Genomic DNA, 25,463 nt, shown 5'->3' with positions numbered 1-25,463 from the left:
GTGTGCCGAAGGGGGAGGACGAACAGCAAACAGCAGCATCAGCCTGGTTCAAGCCCAGGTACCACACAATCCTGCGGCCAGGGTAGCCGTCGCAAGGTTACGCGGCGGGGGCGTGCGGCAGCATGCTCAAGTTCTTCCGCGCCCAGGCTCCACGTCGTGGCACGAGGACCTACCAATTTTCGACATGTGGAACACAGGCCTTGTGCCATCGTCGGTGCCATCGTACATGCTGACCGTCTAAATCTGCGGGCACCAGATTTCCGTTGAGCTGGACACAAGGGCCAGCGTGTCTGTCATGGCCGGGAAAAGGTACAAGCGTCAGAGCTATCTCGGCCTCATCAACTTCTACAGGAGTTTCCCCGCCGAACCTGTCGGAGCAACCACAGCCGCTCCATCTTCTGCTTCGAGATGATCAGCAATGGGTCTGGAAGAAGGAGCAGGACTGGGCCTTTCAGCGCAGCAAGAAGCTAATCAGCAAGGCTGCAGTGCTGGTACATTTCAATCCTGCCAAGCTTGTCATCCTGGTCGTAGATGCGTCGCCGTACGGTGTCGGAGACGTCCTGGCACACCGGAACAAAGATGGCCAGGAACGCCCTGTGTCGTTTGCTTCTCGTCAGCTTCATGCTGTAGAGCGACGTTATAGCCAGCTAGACAAGGAAGGTTTGGCCCTCATGTTCGGTGTCGAACGCTTCCACCTGTATCTGTGGGGCCGGAACTTCGAGGTGGTCACTGGCCACAAGCCGCTGTTGGGACTTCAGGGGCCTGACAAGGCAGTTCCGGTGCAGGCATCACCTCGAATCGTACGCTGGGCCCTGCGCTTGGCAGTTTACAGCTACCGGCTGGTTTACCCTCAGGGAAAGGGATCTGGGACCTGCTGTGGCCCTGAGCCGCCTGCCCCTACCAGAGGTGACTGATGCTGTTCTCGAACCTGCCGAAGTGTTCATGCTGGAGCACGCCTACCCGGAGGCGCTCTTCAGATCTGCGGTATCGCACGTGACCAGCCTGCACCCAGTCCTGTCTCAGGTGGTCAAGGCCATGTCCCATGGGGAACAATTTGTTCCGCGGGCCTATAGCCACAAGGCCGGTGAGCTGACCTTGCAGCAGGGCTGACTACTGTGGGTTTCTAGGGTGGTGATTCCACAGTATCTGGTCCAAGGTCCGGCAGTTGGTGCATGCGGGTCAACCTGGCGTGAACAAGATGGTGGTTTGGTCCCATGGTTGTTGGCCTGGCCTTGACCAGCACATCACTCACATGGTATAGGGCTACTAAACCTGCCAGGAGCATCAGCGGGCCTCACCTAGTGTGGAAATCACCCACTGGCCGTTCCCACACAGACCCTGGTCGCGCCTGCATGTGGATCTTGGGGGGCCCTTCAAGGGACATAGCTTCCTGGTAATGGTAGACGCCTTTTGGAAGTGGGTGGAGGTTCTGCTTGTGACCACTTCATCAGCAGGCACGACCATTGCAGTGCTACCTCAGGTGTTCGCCGCCCAGGGGTTGCTGGACATCATCGGGTCCGACAATGGTCCTGCTTTCGCTAGCACAGAGTACCTGGCCTGGATGACGAGGAACGGAATCCGTCGGATTCCGTTCTGCGTCAAGCCATCAAGCCTGCGTCAAAAGGTGCAGCCCAACAGGTGGTGCAAACCATCAAGGACAAGCTCAAAAAGAGCCAGCCTGGGGTTCTCCGGACGCAGATTGTCCGGATACTGTTTCTACACCGGACCACGCCTCACGATGTCACTGGCCGTGCCCCCTGTGAGCTCCTGCTGCGTCACATGGTCAAGACACCCTTGGACGTCTTGCATTCGGACCTCCGATCCACAGTGCTCCTCAAGCAGCTGAAGCAGAAGCTGGCTGCTGACCAAGGATGCCGTCCCGGGCCTTTGCCCGAGTCGGGAGCTCCAGTTTTCACCAAGAACTTCTGTCCAGACCCACCCTGGTCCGCCGGACAGGTGGTGTCTCCTGGCAGCGCTTCATCGCTGCTCGTACGCATGCCAGACGGGGCCACGTGGCACAGACACACCGGCCATGTTAGGCCTCGCCTCGGGACCGGCCCAGCATACTCGACTGCCACTTCCGAGCTCCAGCCCACAGGAGGATAGCGGTAGCACCAGTCACTCCCAGCGGAGCACTGCCCACCTCGAAGGCGTTAAGCGTTGCCAGTCGTGCGGTGCCCGTTAGGCCGGTGTCGAGTGCGTCACCACTCACAAGGCTGACCACTGCGCATCCGCCGGATGGAGCGAGGCTGTCTCAGGCAGCAACCGGTGTTGCCACACCCGGCCGGTAAACATTGGTGCCCAGGCGGAGTACCGGACCGCGCAGGCCACCAGACCGTTACTCTGGCCTGGGTAGGGTGGGAGTGGCCTGGGTAGCAGGCCCCGTTGGCCCGGCAAGAACGGAGGCAGAGCCTCGTACATTGAACTTGGAAGTTTTTTGTTGTCGACAAGCAAACTGGGCGTAAAAGGGTGTAACAAGCATGTGACACCCCTGAGGCATAATCTTTGTTGGCCCGCCAGGCTCGGTGACCTGCCAGGCTCAGTAGGCAACAATGGTCACCACAGCGCAATAAACACCGACGAGCACTGCTGCTCGGCGGCCAGTCATCGCTCATCACCACCACGCTGCGGGGTGTCCGTCTAACGGAGGGTGCATCGTGCCCTCCCTCGTTCACGAACCCGGGCAGATCGTGATACTGGCTTTCTCGAAGAATCAAGAAAAATATCATCTATGATGACGTGAAGTTCGGAGTAACACCCTTTTAGGAAGGATATGCCAAGCAAATAACGAAGATTCTGAAGTCAAAATTAAGGAGACAAATTTGTCTACTCAAAGCTTTTTGCGCGTGAGACGCCCCAATGCTAGTGAGTGTGCTGCTTGAACAAATGAGGTTCACTAGTTATGCGACGGAACTACTATGGTCTACCTCATTCCTTCCTGCCCTGAAGCTGCGCCTTTCCAGCGGTGAAAATATTTTTTCCGCAAGTACACCGCTTGAAACGCTCGGAAACATCAACGTGTGGTCTCGTACGACTCAGATATTGCAACTTTGTCCCACGTCTGCTAGCGAACCAACACTGAGCAACGCCGACAAAATAGCATTTGTTCGAAGGATCGTGAGAAACGCCAGCGAAGAACACGGTCTAAGCATTGTTGCGGAAGGAATTGACTGCCTTCAAAAGTTAAGGAAGCCAGCTCGACAGGCAACCAGCTTCACATCTACCATCTGGGAACCTTAAGACAAAGGCCTCGCTTATAAAGGGGGAGCCTTTGTCACAGTCGAAGGCGGCATCTACATTAGATTAGACATTTCGTCCCTAGCTAACATAGCTTTTCAAATGTCGAATAAACTTGAGCATACTTGAAGTTACAGCTTGAATGATAAGGTGAACGAAAATAAGAAGAACTCGGAAGCATTATATTTTGTACGTTGCCTGGGCAGTGATTAGCGTGTGCAATGTGTTTCTGTACAAAGGGTTGAAGGCAGAAACCACATTTTCTTTAGTTTTGACGGGTTGTCCGAAATATCTTGCTTTGTTCTCTCACCTTTCATGAATATTCTCGTTTGCGTGCCCGGATAACGGCTGTGGCTGTCGGCTAAAGGTTACTTCAAGACCGCCTCAACGGGAGCTAAAAGCATGTGCGTAATAAATCGGGGCGGCGTGTAATCGTGACACATCACTTCATGAAACTGCAGCTGTAAAAGCGGCACCTTGCTGCAATTGGGCGTCTAAAAACGCTGCCCTAATGATCGCTCTCCGGCGCCGTGTGGTATGCGCACAGTTACTGTGGTGAAATACCAGTGTTTGTACGCTCAACCTTGTTGCCAGCAGTGGGTTGCAGAGTGCAGCATAATTGATTAATTAGAGCAACGAGTGCGCACACTTCGCGTACTTGTTTTTGCAGCAGTCTCTTGCCGTCTATGCTGCCCTAATCACCAGGTGCGGGGACAGTGCGATCGCCGCCAAAGCAGTCAGCACAAGTGTACCTAGAGACTCTATGGTATTGCTGCTGCAATAATATACACGGTTATTCCAACTGGTTCAGCGATAAATGACTGTCGCGCACTACAGTTCTCATACATCAGTAACAATGATAGCCAGCTCAACGCATAAACTTTTACGATTACAACGTAATCAACGATTTTAGAACAATTTTACGGACTACGATTACAAGAGGTGAGCGTGGCAGTGAAATCGCCAAGCTATTATGGCATACTTTTTGTTTTACAATTTTTGATTATCTTGCTTAGGGAGAGATGCGGCAGAGAAAGCTCGTATCACTTCGTGCTACTGCGCAGCCTTCGAAATTTCGTCATGCCTTTCTGAACTAGGTCCCTCGTCGCGGTTCCCACGCGAACTGATTTCGGCTTTCTACACAGTGTTCTACCAAGTTTTACCTTCGCTTGGAATATTTCCGCCGTAGATCGTTGCACAAAGCTAGTGGGCCCAGACTACATCATGGCCTCATAGTTGCCACATCCGGCTCCTCCTCTGCCTCCACCGGCCATGCCTCCGCCCTCCAGAATCTTCATACTTCCCTCTGCGCTCGCCGTCACATTCCTGAAGCGTTTTGTCTGCGTGTTGAAGCTATGACTGTATAGTCTAGTCTACGTGCCCCTCAACCTATATGCTATTTCTTCTGCCTGGTGACACGCCACCGATTGTCCCTGCCCAGAAATGCCTGCTCCTGTACGAGAACACGTGCAGCAGGGCCCGCCAAGCAGACACGTCTGGTCGTTTTTACAAGCAAGTGTCGGGCGAACATTTGCATCACCTAAGCTTACATCAGTTAAAACATCCGGAACGACATGAAGCGGTGTGCTCCTACGATGATGCGGCAAACCTGCAGAGCCGCGCCGGGACACACCCGCTGATCACACGAAAGATATGAAAATAATAATTACCGTGTGATATATATATATATATATATATATATATATATATATATATATATATATATATATACATTGCCGCCTACGCAAAATAAAACCCTTCTCTACTGTTACCTTTGAGAAATGATGCTACATCGCCCATCCAGCCTTGACATCATCATCAGTCAAAATTAAGGATTCCCAATAACCATCTATCGCAGATAATTCAAGCGTGTGTTCAGGCATGTAGGATCCACTTAAGGTGGCCTCACAGACTGCAATGTTATGTGATTGAGCTCGCTTCGATGCTCGGTTGCCATAGTCAGAAGTGCCAATCTTCGCATTTGTTTTTAAATCTGGACGTGGGAATCTCGAATTCACCTCCTCCAGTATACTACTTCACCAGGCTTGGAGTGACGCCTGACACCAGCAAAAATTCCGAGAGCAAGTGGGGCTATACTAATCTAAGTACAGCCAAATTAGGACGATCCGCTGAGCTTCAACAAAAGACATTCCCTCACTAGAACAGGAATTTGCCTCCCTGGTGCACTACTTGGCCACTCATTGCCAACTGACTCATTCGATCAACCAATGGCTCTCAGTCCCCAGCAGCTTAGAAGAACCTGACGGCGTTCAGAGCTGTAACGCAGCAGAGGGGGCTAAGAATCTCTGAACTCGTACAGACCACCAATGGAAACTGACCCTGGCAACGTTTAGCACCCGAACTCTTACGAGTGAAGCTAGCCTAGAAGGACTCTTTGAAGAACTATCAGGCATTGTTTGGGATATCTTTGGCCTTAGCGAGGCTAGAAGAACTAGTTACACTTATACAGTGCTGATAAATGGCCACGTCCTCTGCTATAGAGGATTTTCAGATAAGAAGCAGTACGGAGTAGGATTCCTAATCGATAAGGTCATAGCGGACAACATCGATGAATTCTACAGCAATAATGAGAGGATAGCAGTGGTCGAATTATTATGTAATAAGAGGTATATATTAAAAATAGTACAAGCATACGCTTCAACCTCCAATCATGATGATTACGAAATAAATCATTTTTATGAAGATGTTGAATTAGCGATGAGAAAAGTACAATTTCCGTATACTGTACTAAAGGGCGACTTCAATGCAAAAGTTGGGAGAAGGCAAGCTGGTGAACAAGCAGTTGGAAACTACGGCGTCGATTCGAGGAACAGTCGAGGAGAGATGTTGGTAGGATTTGCGGAAGCGAATAAGCTGCGAATAGCGAACAACTTCGTCGAGAAGCGTAGGACCAAAAGATTGACTTAGAGAAGCCCTAATCATGAAACAAGAAATGAAATTTATTTCACACTTTCTGCCAATCCCAGCATAGTGCAGGATGTAGAAGGGTTAAGCAGGGTTAAGTGCAGGGATCATAGATTAGTGAGGACTAGGATTCACCTCAATTTGAAGAGAGAAATAGTAAAACTGGTCAAGAATAAACAGGTCAATCTAGACGCAGTAAGGGTAAAAGCAGAACATTTCAGGCTGGTACTTGCAAAAAAGTACGCAGCCTTAGAACAGGGATGAAGATGACATAGACGCAATGAGTGAAACCGTAACTAGGTTGGCTTCAGAAGCAGCAATTGAAGTGGCACGTAAGGCACGAAGGCAACTGTTAGCTCTCCCAAGTAACAGAAGACCTAATAAAGAAACGACACGCAACTTGCCATAGGACAAACAAAGATGTATGCATTGAAAGATAAGCAGGGTAACATCGTCAGCAGTCTCACAGATATAAATAAAGCAGCTGAAGGAATTCTATACTGACCTGTATAGTACCTAGACCAGCCACGATACCTCCACTCGAAGTATCAATAAACTGGTTACAGATGCTCCTTATACAGCTAATGATGAAGTAAGAACGGTCTTGCAAGACATAGAATTGGGAAAAGCGGCCAGAGAACATGGAATAACATTAGATATAATGAAAACATAGAAGAGACATATTGCTTGAAAACTGGCGGCCCTTGATACGAATTGTCTAGCGACTTCAAGGGTCACAGAAAACTGGAAGAATGCCAACATTATACTAATCCACAAAAAGGGAGATGTTAAGGAATTGAAAAATTATGGGCCCATTAGCGTTTATAATTATACAAAATATTGACCAAGATAATCTTCAATAGAATAAGGGAAACACTGGACTTCAGCCAACCAAGGGAACAGGACGGTTTTAGCCAGGGATATTCTACAAGGGTTCACATTCATGTCATCAATGATGTAATCGAGAGATCCGCAAAGTATAATCAGCCTCTTTATATGACTTTATTAGATGACGAAAAGGCATTTGATTCAGCAGAGATGTCAGCAGTCATAGAGGCATTACGTAATGAAGGAGTACAGGACACGTAAATATCTTGGCAAATATCAACAGAGACTTCACAGTTAGCGTAATTCCCCACGAGAAAAGTAGGAAAATAGCTATAAAGAAAGGTGTCAGACAAGGAGACACAATCTCTCCAATGCTATTCACTGCGTGCTTGGAAGAAGTATTCAAGCGATTAAACTGGGAAGTGTTAACAGTGAGGATAATGGCGAATATCTACACAACCTTGGATTTGCATATGACTGCTCTTTGCGGGTTGAAACGAGAGCACTGACAAAGAAGGTCCGTGATTGTTTCATTGCACCCGCAGAAGTCACAAAGTGGGCTGTTGGACATTCCGATAAGAAAGGAGTACGCATTTGAAAATGCTACTCCAAGCCATAGACGAACTAGAACGGTGCAGTTGCGTCGTGGAAGCTCGGGCGGAATAAGGAGTTGTAAATTAGGGCCCAGCTTATGAAGGTGTGCCCTTGTGAAATCGGATGAATTCCACTGAGCTAATGTCAAGTTGTGTGCAAGTACGGTAAGTTTTTTCGCTGCGTCGGCTCTCGAAAGAGGAATAGCAACGCAGTTGACGCCGTCGTCGGCAGATAGGGCAGCTGCATCTGCCGATCATTGCCATGTATGCCGCAGTGACTAGGCAACAACTGATATATGATATCGTGTCCTTCGTCAACTATGCGATGGTGTACTTCTCTGATCTCTGCAACGAGCTGTTCATGTGATCCATTGCGCAGTGCTGAGAGTACACTCTGTAGCGCTGCCTTGCAATCACAAAAGACTGACCATGCATGGGGTGGTTCCTCCAGAATGAAATGAATAGCCGCGCGCAAGGCTACCAGTTCAGCAGCTGTCGTTGATGATACATTTGACGTTTTTAGCTGTATTTTGACGGATCTTGTTGGTATCACCACAGCAGCAGCTGAACTTGCAGATGTGACTGAGTCATCGATGTAAAGGTGTACGCGGCCACTGTGCATCTCATGTAAAAGTTCTAATGTGGCCTGCTTCAGGGCAAACGACGGCATGTTAGCCTTCTTCGTGATTCCTGCGATGGTGAGCCGTATTTCAGGTATGTGCAGGCACCATAAAGGTGAGGTTGGTCTTGCTGCAGACGTGTAGTTCGATGGCAGTGGGGTACGATTGTCAACAATTATACGACTGATAGTTGCGTGTGGCCTTTCTGCGTGTAGACCGGCAAGATGGTGAGAAGGTAGTCGGGCAACGTGGCGAATATGCGCTCTGAGAGCGTCGGTTGCCAAGTACGCTGATATTGGGTGATCTCGAGCTATGACAATCGTTGCCGCTGTAGACGCCCACCTCGGAAGACCGAGACACCTCCTTAGGGCTGTGAATCCCTGGAGTACACGCAGGTTTGCTTTGCAGGTGTTACCAAGTACAGGGAGCGTGTATCTTGATATCTGAATCTGGGTCATTCAAGATATGAATGAACATGCATCGGATTCTTTTCGGAATGAGATACCGTTAATAAACTGGTAAGACGTATTTTGCCAGCTGAAATTAGACGTCGTGTATAATCGTTTCCATGATGCACAAAAGGAGTACACGAAGTGTTTTCCGTGCAAACAACGTAAGCGTGTGCGTAGAGGCTAGAAACTTTGGTTGACTAAGACTTGCCTCTAGGAAATAAAACATAACAATACATTATTTCAACTCTTCTTAAAAGATAAAGACGAAGACAAGGTAAAACGTTCCAAAGTCCGAAGCAATAAAGTAACAGTCTCTTACGTAATGAGAAGAGGAAATACCTAGAAAACCTGCTGAACACTGACGTAATGCATAAGTCAGACTTGGCTTGGAGTAGAATAAAGTTATTTGGTCGTAGCGTGATGAATTCAGGCCGACTGAGTTTGTGCTAGACGGTGTCACTATGCGCAAGGCAGATTTGGCAAATGTGTTTAACGACTATTTCGTATTTTTAGCAAAGAAAGCATACAATCTGATTTGTGCTACCTACTTAACCAATAGAACCTCTGAGACCGCGTTCTTGGGGCCGACTGTTGCGTCGTGCAGCCTTTTGGTGCCTTAAGTTGCACTCGCTACCATTGTTATCTGCAATATCCGCATGATGGAGCCGCGACCACCATGTCGGTGCGTTTGCATGGATCCATCAAGCTAATCAGTTGTGATCGCGCCACTTGCGTAATAGCCACTGGCATGATGCTACCTGTCCGCGAAATGCTATATAAGTCTAAAAAAACACCACTTTGGTCATACCCTATTTCCCTGAAGAAGCATCTCCGGCAAGCTCACTGCGTCGTCCTCCCAGACGTTAGGCCCTCCCCCACTCGGGTGCGACGCTACAGAACGGCGACGAGGACTTTGAACCTACCGTGCTTCGGATTCTCTGACAAGGTTACTTACTACAGTGAAACTGTAAATGACTAGGGTTTCGTGTACTTTAGCTCTCCGTGAAGAAAAACTATCATCATCAATAGCTCCTACCTCCCTAAGCATGCAAATAGTGTGATCGCTCATAGCCCCGTAAGGCAGAGGCTACAAGCACTCAGCAATACAAAGCGAACAGTGCTTGCATTCTTTGGAATGACGCATACAACACACAGAACAGCATATCGAAAACTGTCATTATCAATGGGTCATACCTCAGTATGCAAAAAAATTGGAATGACTCATACGCCCGTATGGCAGACGCTACAAGTACAGTGCATACAGTGCACTGTATGCACGAACAGTGCATACATTCTTTGTTTTGTTTTGAAACGCTTGACCGGAAAGGCTAAGCAAAGAGCTGACTGGTAACAGACACCGGAAGGGGCCCAACGCCTGCCTTCTCTTCAGAGAGAAGGAGACAGAAGCATAAAAAATCACGCATACAACATGCAGAGCAGCGTACGTTTCAATAAAGAACATGCTCAGAAAAGAATCTAAACCACATAACTGATGATAAGCCGCTCTTGATAGCAATGTGAAGCACGTAACGCTCCCTGCAGACATTTCTCGGTAATGATTATTGCAGTGCAAGCTACCGCGGAGACGCCAGCTCTCGACATGGAGTGTGACGTCCCTAGTTTTTCGCATATAAAATAACCAGCCCAACAACTGATTCTGATGTCGTTGCAGCACCTTTCTGGGGCGCGATGTGCTGTAAAAATTATCATTACGCAAATTCCTACCATTGCTATAAAATAGGAATGCTACCACTACTCTAAAGACATAAAGCATTGTATAGGCTCCGTGCAGTTACCCAGACGGCAATACCATCGGCTGACTGGTAGCTCCACTGAGCGGCCACGAGATAAACTCTGGTGGGAGATGTGCGCGTGCGAATTCGTGCGTGAATTCGGGCGCGGGAGCTTTGCGAGCCATGTCGAGCGGCATGCCCACGTTACTTGCGACTGGTTTCGGCGATCTTAACGACCTAAGCTGTTTTTTTCCGCGGCGGGAACCTTCGTAAAGGACGACTCCTTTTAGAAGGCGATCATGTGTATGACGTAAAAGAGCTGCTGCATGATGGAGGTTCGGAAATCACGACGAAGTGCATACCGCAAACCAGAATCAACGCACCGGCGAGATCTGTCAAAATTGACGTAAGTTGCCCAAATATTAATTGTATTGTTTGAGAGCTGAAAGTTACATTTTTTAGGTTGACAAATACAGAAGGGTGCTGGCGGCGATATGCAATTGCCAGGCAGGAGTGGCTGGAAAATGGAAACACGCTGCTGCTGCTGTCGTGCTGTTTGTGTACACTACCACGTGCGACAGCAAAACAAGTCGATCACGAGCATGGGGCGTTCCTGCTTCCAGGAAATATTACCCCAAGCACTCACTAGTCGAAGGCACCTTGAAAGAGCCTGGTAGGGTTTCATCACAACGCTCATCTGACTGAAAACGTTTATCACAAGGTTGGCAGATTGAAGGGCACTTATTAATGACCATGCTTTCACATTTCAGTACGTGCCAAGAGTTTTCCCGTCACTCACGTCCTTCAATTCTCTGATAGCATACATTTCCCACTAGTGGATGCCCTACGTGCAGAATCCCAAAGCTTACCTCTCGCGCCCACACAAGCAATCTCTCCTGGGTCACCTTCATTTATCCTATTTGACTGGGAACGAAATTACCAAATATTTCACAGCTTTTTTTCTGAGCTGCACGAGGGCAGGCTCATTCTGAAAAGGATCAACTTCATCGAGAGGTTAGTAATTTTTTTTTACCTGCACGACTGACCAATGCTTTTGATCGTAGGGTAGTCCATCATTCAGGCAGAGCTAAATGTTATATGAATTGCATAAACATGCAGAATTTCCGATCAGTTCTTCTTGGCATTCCCCGTGTAGGTTGCTTGAACCACTTCTGCAAGTTTACAGAAAATACTTGGCAATTGAACCAGGGGATGTAGCTACTTTGTGTACATGGACATTGGCAAACAAAGCTCTCTGGGGAAACGAAAGGTTTCCCAGAATTACTGCTACAAAGGTGGGACAGATCGTGTATTTGGAATGGACAGGAAAGCATTTTTCTCAGTACATTCAGTGAATATGTATTATCAGTGATAAAATTTTGTTGTAGGCACACAGGATCCTGATTTGCCCTGAGGAGGGCCTTTATGACCGTGCAAAGCGCATGGTAATGGAGGTGCTCTTCAGTGGTCCCTCTGTCCAGTATGGAGTGGCGATGGAGCCGAAAGCTCGTGTAGCATTTCAGAAAGAGTATGAGGTGACAGTCGCAGAATTCGGATTAGTTGTGTGCCCCGAGGAGCCTTGGCTGGCATGTTCACCTGACGGCATATTTAGGTAAGTAGTTCCGCAAACTTATTTTGTTCAGACCACACCAGCGCGTTTTTTTTAAAGAGACAAATATGGAGAAACCATCCTCGCGTTTGTTCCCTCACCCAATCTGCTCTTTTCTTATCCCTTAACGTTACACCTATCATTCTTCTTTCCATAGCTCATTGCGTCGTCCTCAATTTGAATAGATAGATATATTTCTCATCGTAACATTTTCGTAGGCGTGCGGGGTACTCTCGCACAAGCCGGCCCTGGATAATCGCAGCAGGCGTCACATAGGTTCCGCTGTTATGGCTACTGACGCTGCCTCCACCCCTGACCATGCCTCCTCCACTCAAACACCAACGGAAGTAGTGCTAACCCAGCTACGTCACCCGGGAATCTTCATCAGTATTGGCAAGGTAGACGTCGCGGACGGGCTGACGTCGAATGAACGCGTCGGTAAGCCCAAGTGGGATGCCACGCTTTTGCTGGCCAACGTGATCATTTAGTTGGGAGAAACCGCGAAGGTATGGTTCGAGACGCATAAAGCCGACATTAGAAGCTGGGACTCCTGCAAGGAAAAGCTACGCGATCTTTTCGGAAGACCTGTGGGACGTCAAATGGAGGCAAAGCAAAAGCTAGCGTCTCGCGCCCAAACATCAACCGAATCGTACGTCGCGTATATTTCAGACGTTCTGGCTCGTTGCCGTAAAGCGGACGCGGACATGCTGGAGGCCAATAAGGTTGGTCACATATCGAAGGGCATTGCGGGCGATGCGCTCGACCTTCTGCTTTGCAGGAAGTGCTCAGCGGTTGATTCAATCATTAAGGAAGGCCGGAATTTTGAGCAAGCGAAGAGGAAACGCATTGTACAACGCTTCGACCGACTTCCAAATATGGCTGCCACTTCCTCCTGCAACGGCACTCCAGTGTCACATTACGACCCTCCGGCGTCACATCCTCCTACGACGCCAAGCTTGACACAGGTCATCCGTCGTAAACATGAGGATATGGCTCCAAGTTCTCACTGCCCGCATATGCATGACAACATGAGCAATCCTTGGCGGACAACAGGTTGAAACCTGTTGTCCGCCATGGACTTGCCACGTCCACGTCCCACCCCTACCACTCATGTCATTGCCTCTGCTACACCTGGAAAGTCCTTCCCGAACCGATATCGGAACCCCTCTGAGTGGCGAACACCGGATGACCGGCCAATTTTTTTTGCTTCCTCCCGGGTCGTTCACATCTCCCGCCACTGCCGTAGTGCCCTATTGAAAAAATATGTATGAGAATTTCACGAGAACTTCTGTACGCTATTATTGCTCCGTAGACTCAACGACGTCGTATGTCACATGTGTACGATCTCGTCACTGAACGAGATTGTTCTCGTGTGGGTATATTAAACGAGATTATTCTCGCATAGCTATGCTTGACGAGATAGTTCTCATTCAGCTATGCAAAATGACACCATTCTTGTTTAGCTGCATTCTACAAGTGTTCGCATTTGTGTTGAATGAGTTCTTTTGTTCATGCAATATTTTTGAAGTTCCACACAGTAACACCTTCTGCCAACATTGCAGCGATTAATTTCGATCACGTGAGTCGGCCGATGTGCCAGCTCAGAGACAAAGAGGACACTTTTTAGCGCCCACAATTAACACAAACCGTCTTTATTTTGCATACCGAAGCATGGTGGCCAGGTGCTTGTTCAGGTCCTTCAGCTTCTTTGCCTCCGTATCCACAGTGCTCGGCGTTTTTGAAACAATGCTCGTATGCATCTGCACAAAAATGTAAACAAAGCAGCCGGCCCTGTTAGATTAGAACAAGCCATTGGAACTGACATGCACAATAGGTAGCTCCACTGCATAACTGATTGGGCTGGTTCTTGCATGATATTGTGTGTAAAGCGTAAACATCTCACAGAGAAACAGGAAAAAGAGAACACGGAGGCCTATGAGTTTTCTACCTACGTAAATTGATATTTCAAGATTAACCACAGCAGTTTAAAGCAAGTGCTTGTCCTCGCATTGTCTTGTTCCAGTCTCTGTTAAATGTTCGTGTTTCACAAACAATAGAAATGGCTGCAGAATTGCAATACGAGACCACAGAAATCGTCTAATACTTTTCCACAAGTACTTTACATTAAATGAACAAGTATAACCAGCACAATGCGTTGGCGGGCTGGTTGGTGCGAATCCATGAATACTTTGTTTAGCGCAAAATGACACACACAAGAAATACGACAGGACAAGGCGCTACTCTCAACTGACATCATTTTATTGCGTCACTTCTTTATAGACCGCTCAAACTAGAGGAACATGCACAGTGAGCACCATGCGGTGGAGCCACCAACAACATCCGATCCAAAGAGCGCACTCATGCGACAGAATCCAAAAAAACCAAATTAAGCGCTGTACAAGGTTAAGGAAGGCACACTAATGCACTGTGACTCCGATGACTTAATGAAAAATGCTTCCGATAACACTCGGGTGGTGGTGTCACGGCTCTTTTTTCAAAATCGTGCTATCACGAAACATGGGTTTGCATTTGCATGTTTTACAATGCTGAGTCAAATGGGAACCTGTGGCTGTTGGTATGGATCGCTCATGTTCTCTAAGGCGCTCGTTAACACAGCGGCCTGACTGCCCTACATACACTTTGCCACATGACAAGGGAATCTTATATAAACGACACCGACGCTGCATTCTACAAACTTCACATGGTTGTTTTCACAATCAGGTTTCACAATACGGCTGCACAACATTGACAGTTTTTGAGGAGCGGAAAACACTACCGGAATATGGTATTTAGTGGCGACATTCTTAGATTGTGAGCCACTCCGTGGCAATACGGCACAAGTTCAGGCGTCTTCTTTTGTGTGATGCAGTTACTATTGTGCCGCTTCCCTTTCAGTTTCTGAAGCAATACCTCCGAGACTGACGTCACCACCACACCTGGGTAACCAGCAGCCTGCAGCCTATTTAACTGTGCAATGAAACTCATGTTCGCAGAGTGATGACAAGATTTCATTAAGCAAGATTCTAAACACATCAAAGCAATGGCGCGTTTCAAAGTCGTTGAGTGCGCAGACGCGTAAGGTAAAGGTTCCTTACGTGCGCGTGGCGAGTACATCAAACAGGCGTGGCCTGTTTGTAAGGATAGCTGCAAATCTAAAAACTGGAGTTTACCGTCCCTAGATAGCTCATGTGTGAAAGTTAAACTTTGCCATACGTCATTGAACGGTGTTAAAATATTACCTACCCTCACGGAGCATTCGTTAGTAGTCTGTTTTATCACAACGAGAAAATCGTCAACATATCTAAAAATTTGAACCGAGGCATTGTTTAAGGCACTCTTAAGAGCGCGGTCGACAAAAGATAAAAAAATATTACGAAGAGCAGGCGCCACACATGAACCAATACACACACCATTTTTCTGGATAAAAAGGTTATTTTCGAACAAGATAATAGTTGCACTTAAATAAAATTCAAGAAGGGACATGAAACTTTCCGAAGATAACCCGGTGGCATTGCGAAAATCTACATCACCACTTTCTTCGATGCACGTCATCACACTGCGAAATAGCTCATAATGCGGTATTGAATAGTAAAGATCTTCGACGTCAACAAAAAAAAATGTCGGGTACTGAATGGTTGTCTTCCAGAAAGGAAACAACATCGAAAGAATCCTTTATGCCATAAGGATCGTCAATAGTTGAATGCTTCAACTGTTTTTGCAAAAACCGGCTAACCAAAACTTGCGAACAGTTGTTTTCACTGACTATTGTACGGAAAGGCACAACTGGTTTGCGCGTTTTTGTAGTGAAAAAAAAACCTCTAAAGCAAGTACCTTACATTGTTCTACATCGTTCACAATTTTGGTGAGCCCTATATTTTCCAACAAAGAAATGGCTTTGCGTTTTACCTTCTGAGCTTTCTCATTTGCCAGAATGAAGTTCTTGTTGACAGCCTCAATGGCTTTTTTGTTGAAGACAGCAGACGGAGCTATCACAAACCCGCCCTCTTTGTCACTCAGTAACAGCCGCAGTTTATTGTCGCTAAAGAAAGATACTGTCCTTTTGATCACAGCTGTCGAAGGTGGCGCGCTCCCAGTGGCGGTCCTACGAAGGCAGTCCACCCCATCGAGGAGACACCGCTCCTGGTCCTCTAGTTCTGCTTTCCTTGCGATGCGCCCTTTCAAAGCCAGTAGCTCATGTGCAGGAATTCTTGGTTCCGTGCTGTACTTCGGCCCATTCTTTAGCAATGCAGCAACTTCGTCAGGAAGTCTGGCGTCACCGAGTACCTCGAAACCAGCGGTGACCGGTTGCGTTTTTTCCTTTCTGCACGGTAGCCTGGACCGGAGGAGTAGCAGCAGCTGTGTCCACCAGAATTCAGTAGTCTGAGTTGATAGACGTCTGTAGAAACGAAACTTCTTCTCGGCCACAATAGGTGCATCGCGCGAGCAGCACACAGCTCTCAACCAGTCGTACAGAAGGCTTACCTGCCGCCAAATTTCAGAACGAAGAATCCAACACATTCGCCGCACGTGGCCGACGGAAGGCCTGACGTTCCCGAAGAGACTCGCCACGTCTTGAGGAACATGTCCATTCTTCATGCAGAACGTAAGCATCCTTGAACGGCACACAGCAAAAGCTATGTGACTGACCAGAACAGCAGGATCAGGAGACAAATATCAGTGGGCCCTGATAGTTGTGGGTCTGTGTCATAGGCCTCACCAAGATTGTGAAAGATGTAAAACAATACAAGGTACTTGCTTTAGAGGTTTTTTTCACTGCAAAAACGCACAAACCGGGTGTGCCTTTCCGTACAATAGTCAGTGAAAACAAGTGTTGGCAGGTTTTGGTTAGCCGCTTTTCGCAAAAAGAGTTGAAGCATTTAACTATTGACGATCCTTATGGCATAAAGGATTCTTTCGATGTTGTTTCCTTTCTGGAAGACAACCATTCAGTAGCCGACATTTTTTCTGTTGACGTCGAAGATCTTGACTATCCAATACCGCATTATGAGCTATTTCGCAGTGTGATGACGTGCATCGAAGAAAATGGCGAGGTAGATTTTCGCAATGCCACCGGGTTATCGTCGGAAAGTTTCATGTCCCTTCTTGAATTTTGTTTAAGTGCAACTTTTATCCTGTTCGAAAATAACCTTTTTATCCAGAAAAATGGTGTGTGTATTGGTTCATGTGCGGCGCCTGCTCTTTGTAATATTTTTTTATCTCTTGTCGACCGCGCTCTTAAGAGTGCCTTAAACAATGACTCGGTTCAAATTTTTAGATATGTTGACAATTTTCTTGTTGTGATAAAACAGACTAACAACGAATGCTCCGTGACAGTAGCTGATATTTTAACACTGTTCAATGACAATGGCAGAGGTTTAACTTTCACATATGAGCTATCTAGGGATGGTAAACTCCATTTTTTAGATTTGCAGCCATCCTTACACACAGGCCACGCCTGTTGGATGTACTCGCCACGCGCACGTAAATAACCTTTACCTTACGCGTCTGCGCACTCAAAGACTGTGAAACGCGCCATTGCTTTGATGTGTTTAGAAAATTCCTTAATGAAATCTTGTCATCGCTCTGCGAACATGAGTTTCATTGCACAGTTAAATAGGCTGCAGGCTGCTGGTTACCCAAGTGTGGTGGTGATGTCAGTCTCAGAGGTATTGCTTCAGAAACTGAAAGGGAAGTGGCACAAAAGTAACTGCATCACACAAAAGAAGAGGCCTGAAGTTGTGCCGCATTGCCACAGAGTGGCGCACAATATAAAGAATGTCTCAACTAAATACTAAATTCTGGTAGTGTTTCCCGCTCCTCAGAAACTGTCAATGTTGTTCAGCCATATTTCTAAAACAAGTAAAAAACCTGATTTTGAAAAGAACCACGTGAAGTTTGTAGAATGCAGCGTCGGTGTCGTTTATATAAGATTCCCTTGTCATGTGGCAAAGTGTATGTAGGGCAGTCAGGCCGCTGTGTTAACAAGCGCCTTAGAGAACACGAGCGATCCATACCAACAGGCATATGGCTCAGCCATTTGGCTCAGCATTGTAAACATGCAAATGGTCCATTTGGCTCAGCATTGTAAAACATGCAAATGCAAACCCATGTTTCGTGATACCACGATTTTGAAAAAGAGCCGTGACACCACCGCCCGAGAGTTATCGGAAGCATTTTTCATTAAGTCACTGGAGTCACAGTGCATTAGTGTGCCTTCCTTAACCTTGTACAGCACTGAATTTGGTTTTTTGGATTCTGTCGCGTGAGTGCGCTCTTTGGATCGGACGTTGTTGCTGGCTCCACCGCATGGTGCTCACTGCGCATGTTCCTCTGGTTTGAGCGGTCTAGAAAGGAGTGACGCAATAAAATGATGTCAGTTGAGAGTAGCGCCTTGTCCTGACGTCTTTCTTGTGTGTGTCGTTTTGCGCTAAACAAAGTATTCATGAAGTATAACCAGCTCATGCAAGTGAATACACAGATTTCACAGCTTTTTGCTACCGCACTGCGGAATATGCATATGGAAAACACAGCATAGATACCAGTGCAGAATTGTTTATAGGAAAGATTAATGCAACTTTAATACCACTATAGAAACTAAATGACAGTTTTTGTTAGCATGTTAGAGCACTGTATATGAACAGCTTCTATTACATAACATTTCAGCTGCTGTCTGGCCCTGCCCCCGATACTGCACTGGTCAAACAAAGGTGCAACCACAATTTCCACAATGCTTTTCGTATTATTGCGTCAGCTTTTTAAGGCTAATTTTAGCCCCCCCCCCCTCTAGTTATCTGGGAGCCGTTGCATCACAGTGACGACAGCTCAGACAAGGATCTGTTTGTAGAAGGTTAATCTTCCTCTTTCGCTTACTGAAACCTCCCCTCACTTTACTAATTATGTGGCACAGCAACACAATTGTTATATGCCGCCTCTTTAAAAATGCCTAATTTATTGTAGAGGCAGAAATAGCTTCGCTAACCGCAGCACTACTCAAATTTCATTAAAAATAAAATCTTACTACTGATGTAGTGCAACAACTACAGCTACCAAACTGGTTGTTTGCTGGTGCAAAATATTAATTAGCTTACCGGCTAATGTAAAAACTACAATATTTTTATCGTCATATCAGTATTCCTAGTAGGCATGCCATGTGTCGTATTCGCAGTTGTGCAAGCAACATGCATTGCCGATTTATCTGTTCTTGCCCTTTCGCTTCTCACTTGATATTGCTGGGGAAGCAGTCAAACTGGATAGTTAGACACTGGTTGTCACCTCCTTACCTTCCTTACGAATTGTGCGTTAAATGAGGATTTTTTCTTGGTGAAAGAGGTCTAGTTTGAGGCCTAAACAAGCTCCATGGCAGTTTGCATTTATCGAGTGTAAGCATCCTCTGAAAACGTGTACATGAGGAACACTGCAAAAAGAGCATTTTAAAAAAAGAACACGAGTGTATTTATCACCAAGGCCAACCCTTGTGTCTTCTTAAATACTTATCAAGTCAAACTCAAAACTGATACTGAGGTGCAAGGTGTCCACAACATATTACCTTGTGAAAGCGCAGTGGTGCCTGGATGTTGTGGGACCAGCTCGGACGTGGAGATCAGCACTGATCAGCAACACTGCAGTCTGCTTACAGCTTTTCTGCAGGTCCAGCCACACCTGCAATAAAACAAGTGAGCTTGGTGCCACAAGAGTACTGTATTTACTCGCATAATGATCGAACTTTCTTGTAAAAAAATGGTCGCAAATTCAGGTGTGTGATTATTATACCGGTTAAATTTCCCGCAAAAAGAATTTTTTTCATCCCGCGTTTGCTGCGGGATGGCAACAGATCAACAAATAGGTGGCTACCACTGTACGTAGTGCGGGACACGGAAACAAAAGTGGCGGCCGGCGTAGCAAGCTGAACACACCAAATGCGCCGAACGCGATTTTTTTTCTCTCGAGTACATTACTTGCATTGAAAGTTTCTTCCATATCAGTAATGAATAATATCGTTAATATAGGTAAGTTTGTGGCAATAACGTAGCCATGTCCACTATGAGGGGGCAGAAACAGATGGGCACGCTTAGCTGCCAGTGACATAGAAAGACACGGCGGGCATGCTGCGGAAACTGCGGGATTTGTCTTCACTACTATCCTAATACAGCACGTTTCTGCTAAGGGTGGGCAAATATCTTAGCTGCGTTACAAGTGTCGGCGTATGAATAGGCTACACTTCTAACGTATCAGTGTAAACGTGGCTGCTTTCGTTTCCGCTCGTGATTTGTTGCGTGCCCACGAGTGCAGAAGAGAAGAATCGAAAGGCATCTTTTTTGTTGTTGTTGACCACAACCATTACAAAGCCTACACATAATAAAGGCAATTTTGGTTGTAGCTTTTTTGTCATGGAAGTGCGGAAAGTGATGAAAGGAATGAAAAGGAGCATCTGCTTAAAAATGTTTAGTGCGTTCAGACCGCTTGGTTTATCTTGAAGAGTTGTTCGCGTAGCATTCGACAGATGGTAAACGCGATCATCAATAGCTAGACTTGGCACATGACATATCGCTGCAGCAAGTTAGGGGTGCAATCATTACACAGGAAATAAAAAAATCGAATTTGGACGACAAAATTCAGGGTTGCGATCATTACGTGAGTGCGATCATTATGAGAGTAAATACGGTAAATATAGAAAGTGACACTGTAAACAAAGCAATACTTATTAGGTATGAAATCCTGATATTCGCCCGTAGAAAGCTTTAAGTAACAAAACCTGCAAGATAAGAAAAATGCAATGTATGGGCCATCTCTACAAGAACATTAATCAATGGTCCCTTCATTTTTTAGTCCCTTCTCCTCCTCATGCATAGATGGCAGTCAGGTTAAGTAAACTGGACCAGATTACCACATAGTGTAAGCAAAGGTGGTCACTTTGTGGGCCAATTATGATACCATAGTCGACATGCATCCCTACAGTTGTTTTAATGTGTTCCGTAATGCTAGCCATCTTGTAGGCCCTACAGTGTAAAAGCATCCATAACCCTAACAGCGTTACCCAGTAGGGATAACCAATAAGTGTCCACAGCAGCAAAACTCAGCATATCTATCAGGAGGCCTTCGTTGCACTTTTACAATTCTCCTCTTATGGCTTGATCCCAATTTTTGTCAATACAAGCTTGAAGCCTCTGCAGAATCTGAATGCACCAGGGCACTATAAAAAATACCACATCTTCCTACCTAATTTCATGTTTAATATAAGACTGGAAAGTTCACAATCATGTGCAAAACAAACCAAATTGTTCTGGAATCAAGTAATATTCCACTACCTGTGAAAAAGAAAGCATGCAAGAAAGAGTACGTAGAGCACAAGGGTGTTGTTGGATATTAAATACCATTGTCGTGCAGTAGACACCACGTCGGCAAAACAGGCCAATGTATAAATGACTGGATCTGCAACTATGTAACCTGAATGCTCAGGTCATTTGGTGGTCACTGGGTAGTGCAAAGCTCACTGGCATTATTTTGTTTGAAAACTATGCAACTGTGGCAATGTGTTACGAGCATAGGGCTGGCAAGATTTGTGAGCCTTTCCTTATATGTGTGACAGAGAATCTGCGAGTTGGTTTGCCCTCCAGTGGATTATCAGGTAGCAAGACTACTTATTTATCATTGTAAAACAAGTGTCATAGTAGCCATGCTTCTTTTCGCAGTTGTGTGAGCAACATACATTGTCGATTTATCTGTTCTTGCCCTTTCACCTCTCACTTTATATTGCTGTGCAAGCAGTAAAAATGGATGGCTGTTAGACTGTTATGTCCTGTCACCTCCTCACCTTTCTTATCAATTGTGCATTAAATAAGGCTTTTTTTCTTAGTGAAAGAGTGCTACTTTAAGGCATAAACAAGTTCCATGGCAGTTTGCATTTAAGCATCCTCTGAAAACATGTACATGAGGAACACTGCAAGAAGAACGGTTAAAAAGAAGAACACGAGTGTATTTATCACCAAGGCCAACCCTTGTGTCTTAGCATATTTCTCAAAACTGATACTGAGGTGCATGGTGTCTATATCATATTACCTTGTCAATGAAGCAAAGCACAGTGGTGCCTCGATGTTGTGGGACCAGCTCGGACGTGGAGATCAGCACTGATCAGTAACACAGTAGTCTGCTTACTCTTTCTGCAGGCCCAGCCACACTTGCATTAAAACAAGTGAGCTTAGTCTCACAAAAGTATAATATCAAAAGTGACACTGTGAACAAAGTAATTCTTATTAGGTATAAATAGGAATGAAATGCTGATATTCGCCCATAGAAAGCTTTGAGTTAACAAAGCCTGCGAGATAAGAAGAGTGCAATGTATGAGCCATCTGTGCAAAAACATAAATCGAAGGTCCCTTTTTTCGCTTCTCTCCTCCTCCTCGTGCACAGATGGCAGACAGGTTAAGTAAACTGGACGAGACTGCCACGTAGCGTAAGCAAAGGTGGTCACTTCTTCGGGGAGCAGCCTATAGGCTGCTTCTTGAAAGAGTATTAGAAAATGCTAATAATGCATATATGCATTATTCACAAAAGGCATTGTTTCTCTCAGAATGCCACAGCCAATCACATATGTCAAATTGACCATTTTAAAATGCATGGAAAGTACAGCATAGCTTTGAGGGTACCACAAACTACTGAAATTCACATCAGCCAAGTTCAGCAGACAACACCATAATCAAGCCTCTAAAAGTTGTGCATATTATTGCAAGTTGACAGAATAATGAGGAATAGAAGGTGAGGGAGATGGTGCCACTATAGCATAGTTCAAACTCTATCCCACATCATGTGCAGAAGGGCAAAGAATGCGCAGCTTTCAGTTATATTCTCACCTGTGACAACTGCACCAGGTTGACTGACATGCGTATCAAGCAGTTTGTGATACCACGTTATTGCATCCTGCAACTGATGTGGCATCAGAGATCAGCTTCAAGCTTGACGCCAAGCTGTACTAGGGACACATAATGAACTGGCTACATTAAAATCTAAAGCAAAAGTGTTGAACATTGTTTGCCAGCCTGTGCACTTCATATTTTACAAAAATTCTGGACAGAAATCCTGTGTTGGAAAGACAGCACGAACTTTCCTAAAGCTTTCTCTAAGCATCCACACTTTTCTATGTATACATTATTAACCATTATTTACCTTGACACGCTGTACACAAGCAGCACACTTGGAAAAGCAGAAACTAACATGTTTTTAGATCAGTGAGTTTTTCTCAGTGCTTTTGTAGCTGCAAACTTAGCCTGCTTCTGGAACGTATCTTAATAAACTTACCTAAAGTAAGTGTCCCTCTGCTATTTTTATTAGGGATTTTTCATTGCTAGCAATTAAGAAAGCAAAGCGCCAGGACTATTTTTTTCGTGCATTTTCGCAATCCTATGCCACCCCATTTCTCAACAGCTTTAGAACGTCTTCACTAATAGAACTTCATTCTCATTACTTAATGGAACATTAGTAAAATTGTAGAATAGCAAGAATTTATAAATTGCATGAGACTCAGAAAAGTTGACAAGTACCAAATACATGAACAGAACCTAGAACACATAAATGGCTGTGACCGTTTAGTACGTACCTTGTCAAAGCAGGCAGATCAGATGCTTTGTCGTGCTGTTCAAGCTGCATAGTGCCGCAGCCTATGTGGTGCAGAGATGCCTCCGTCTCAGGAAATTGTGACATCCCTAAACAATAAATGTTCAGCTTATTGTAATCACTGCTGAAACTGCAAACTTGTGATTTGACAACATCGCGTCAAATTGTGGAAAGCTCTCGTACTTCATGTAGCGGATGCAGCTACATGAAGCTGCATCCGCTTAGAGAAATTAAATACTTCATTCTTACATCACAGGCGGTTATTCAACGTGTCAAAGACACGAAAACAAACAGAACACTAAACACAAGAAATACAGGTTGCCTTGGCGACAATCTATACGCATCAAAGTTTGCATACAAGCTAAAATCTTCTCACGAGTCAGATCATTTGGATGCCGTCGCGCGTTAACGTTAGCTGTGAAAACATTTGCGCAACACATCAACGTACTTCTAGAATTGTCTATACAATTTCTTGCTGAAAAATTACGTACAGCAGCAGTGACATTTCCTGCTTGAATTTTTGTGCCTGTTCAGACTAAGCGATGACCCGGCGCTAGCATACTTCATAACAAAAAGAAAATAAACAATAGATGAAGCTCTTAGCAACATTAATCTCGGGGTAATTTTCGTGAAACCTTTTGCTAAATGTGCACTCCGATATCGAATGCACATTAGGGAATCACTGTTATTGTTCTTGTAGCTGTACTAATCATCTTCTGCTGCGGATGACAAGGTACACTACGTGAACCATAAGAATGCGCCAGGCGCCGCACTTACCTTCCGAGGCGAGCGCTCCTTCGTGTCCGTTCACGCCGCATCAACTGCACCAACAGTCCGTCCAGCGTGGTGTTGAATTGCGGTGAACTACAGCACGCGATAGCACAACTATCAACACATTCTTCCGTGCACTGTGACCCGATGCGGGAGCGGCGATAGTACAACAGCTTCTCGTGAGCCGGGGACAAAGAAGCGCGGATTGACCGCACTACGATAATCAACAACGGCGCACCACAAGAAACATACAGCGAACTAATAGCGTTGCACAGGCCCCAGGGCTTAGTGATCGTTAATTCACACAAAAAAGGAGCACATGTTCTCTAAGCACCGCGTAAATATCATCAAACGATCAGCATCACATCGGCCGCCCGGCGCAACAACGTCTATAGATCCTCTTTAAGTACCCCAATTCCTCGCCTATGCGCACCATGCAGCCCGCTGCCGTTCCCGCCACCGCAGCACTGCCATCGACCTCCGCGCCAAGCATCCGAGCATCGTCTGCTATAGCCTGGCACAGTTATGGTTGTTAGTCGCGGCACTCGGCATTTACATGGTGCTCGCTGAATAAAGCAGCCGTTATTTCTTTCTGGTGTTGTTTAAGCTAAAGTATAATATTCTACAGACACCATACCTGAGGGTGCACGTCCGAAGAAAGGAGTGAGATGGAAAAAAAGGTGGGCCTACAAACCAAAGTGCACACGCAATGTTAACGCTTGGTGACCCACACGTCGCCGGTACTGGCGTCTCCATGAGCGCAAAACTTGGACCGGACACAAAAGACCTCGACCGCCTGCCACGTGCCCGAGGACAGTAACAAGGCACACGCAATGAGAAAAATTGGAGGACGCTTAAGCTTCGCCTTCAAGAGTGGAACGCGAGAGCGTTCCCGTCGACCCGCCAAGGGGTGTAAGACAGTGGGCTACGCCGCAGCGACTACGCGCCCCGCATCGGACGCGGTGAGCGTCGAGCAGCGCCGCGTTCGGCGCGGCAACGAAATGTGCGCCTGAGCAAGCGACGGACGCCTGAGTCCTAGAAACAGCTCGTTTCTAAGGCAACACCGCATTCACTAGAGACGCTTTTGT

General features: G+C 46.3%; 1 protein-coding gene and 1 long non-coding RNA gene across 2 annotated transcripts; one reads left to right on the top strand and one right to left on the bottom strand.

The window, feature by feature from the left end:
- The first annotated feature begins 1,396 nt into the window (after window positions 1–1,396).
- LOC139055440 (uncharacterized) lies at window positions 1,397–2,106 on the top strand. The gene is made up of 2 exons (XM_070532924.1): window positions 1,397–1,759; window positions 1,843–2,106. The coding sequence occupies exons 1-2, from the start codon at window positions 1,397–1,399 to the stop codon at window positions 2,104–2,106; spliced, it is 627 nt and encodes a 208-aa protein (XP_070389025.1).
- Window positions 2,107–22,097: 19,991 nt separating this feature from the next.
- LOC135913213 (uncharacterized) lies at window positions 22,098–25,093 on the bottom strand. The gene is made up of 4 exons (XR_010567905.2): window positions 25,013–25,093; window positions 24,382–24,468; window positions 23,588–23,693; window positions 22,098–22,171 (listed from the first exon to the last, which is right to left on the bottom strand). It is a non-coding gene; the product is annotated as an uncharacterized lncRNA (long non-coding RNA).
- Window positions 25,094–25,463: the final 370 nt, after the last annotated feature.

The sequence above is a fragment of the Dermacentor albipictus genome, chromosome 2, assembly GCF_038994185.2.
Source record: "Dermacentor albipictus isolate Rhodes 1998 colony chromosome 2, USDA_Dalb.pri_finalv2, whole genome shotgun sequence".
NCBI classification, from domain to species: domain Eukaryota; kingdom Metazoa; phylum Arthropoda; class Arachnida; order Ixodida; family Ixodidae; genus Dermacentor; species Dermacentor albipictus.
Note: the sequence above shows the minus strand (reverse complement) of the source record. Positions and strands in the feature narration are given on the sequence as shown.

Bases quoted from the DNA above. Each gene is read 5' to 3' on its own strand.
- LOC139055440 (XM_070532924.1), top strand. From the start codon at position 1,397: ATGGTAGACGCCTTTTGGAAGTGGGTGGAGGTTCTGCTTGTGACCACT. The intron at 1,760-1,842 runs GTGAGCTCCTGC...CTCCTCAAGCAG, and splicing joins TGTCACTGGCCGTGCCCCCT to CTGAAGCAGAAGCTGGCTGC.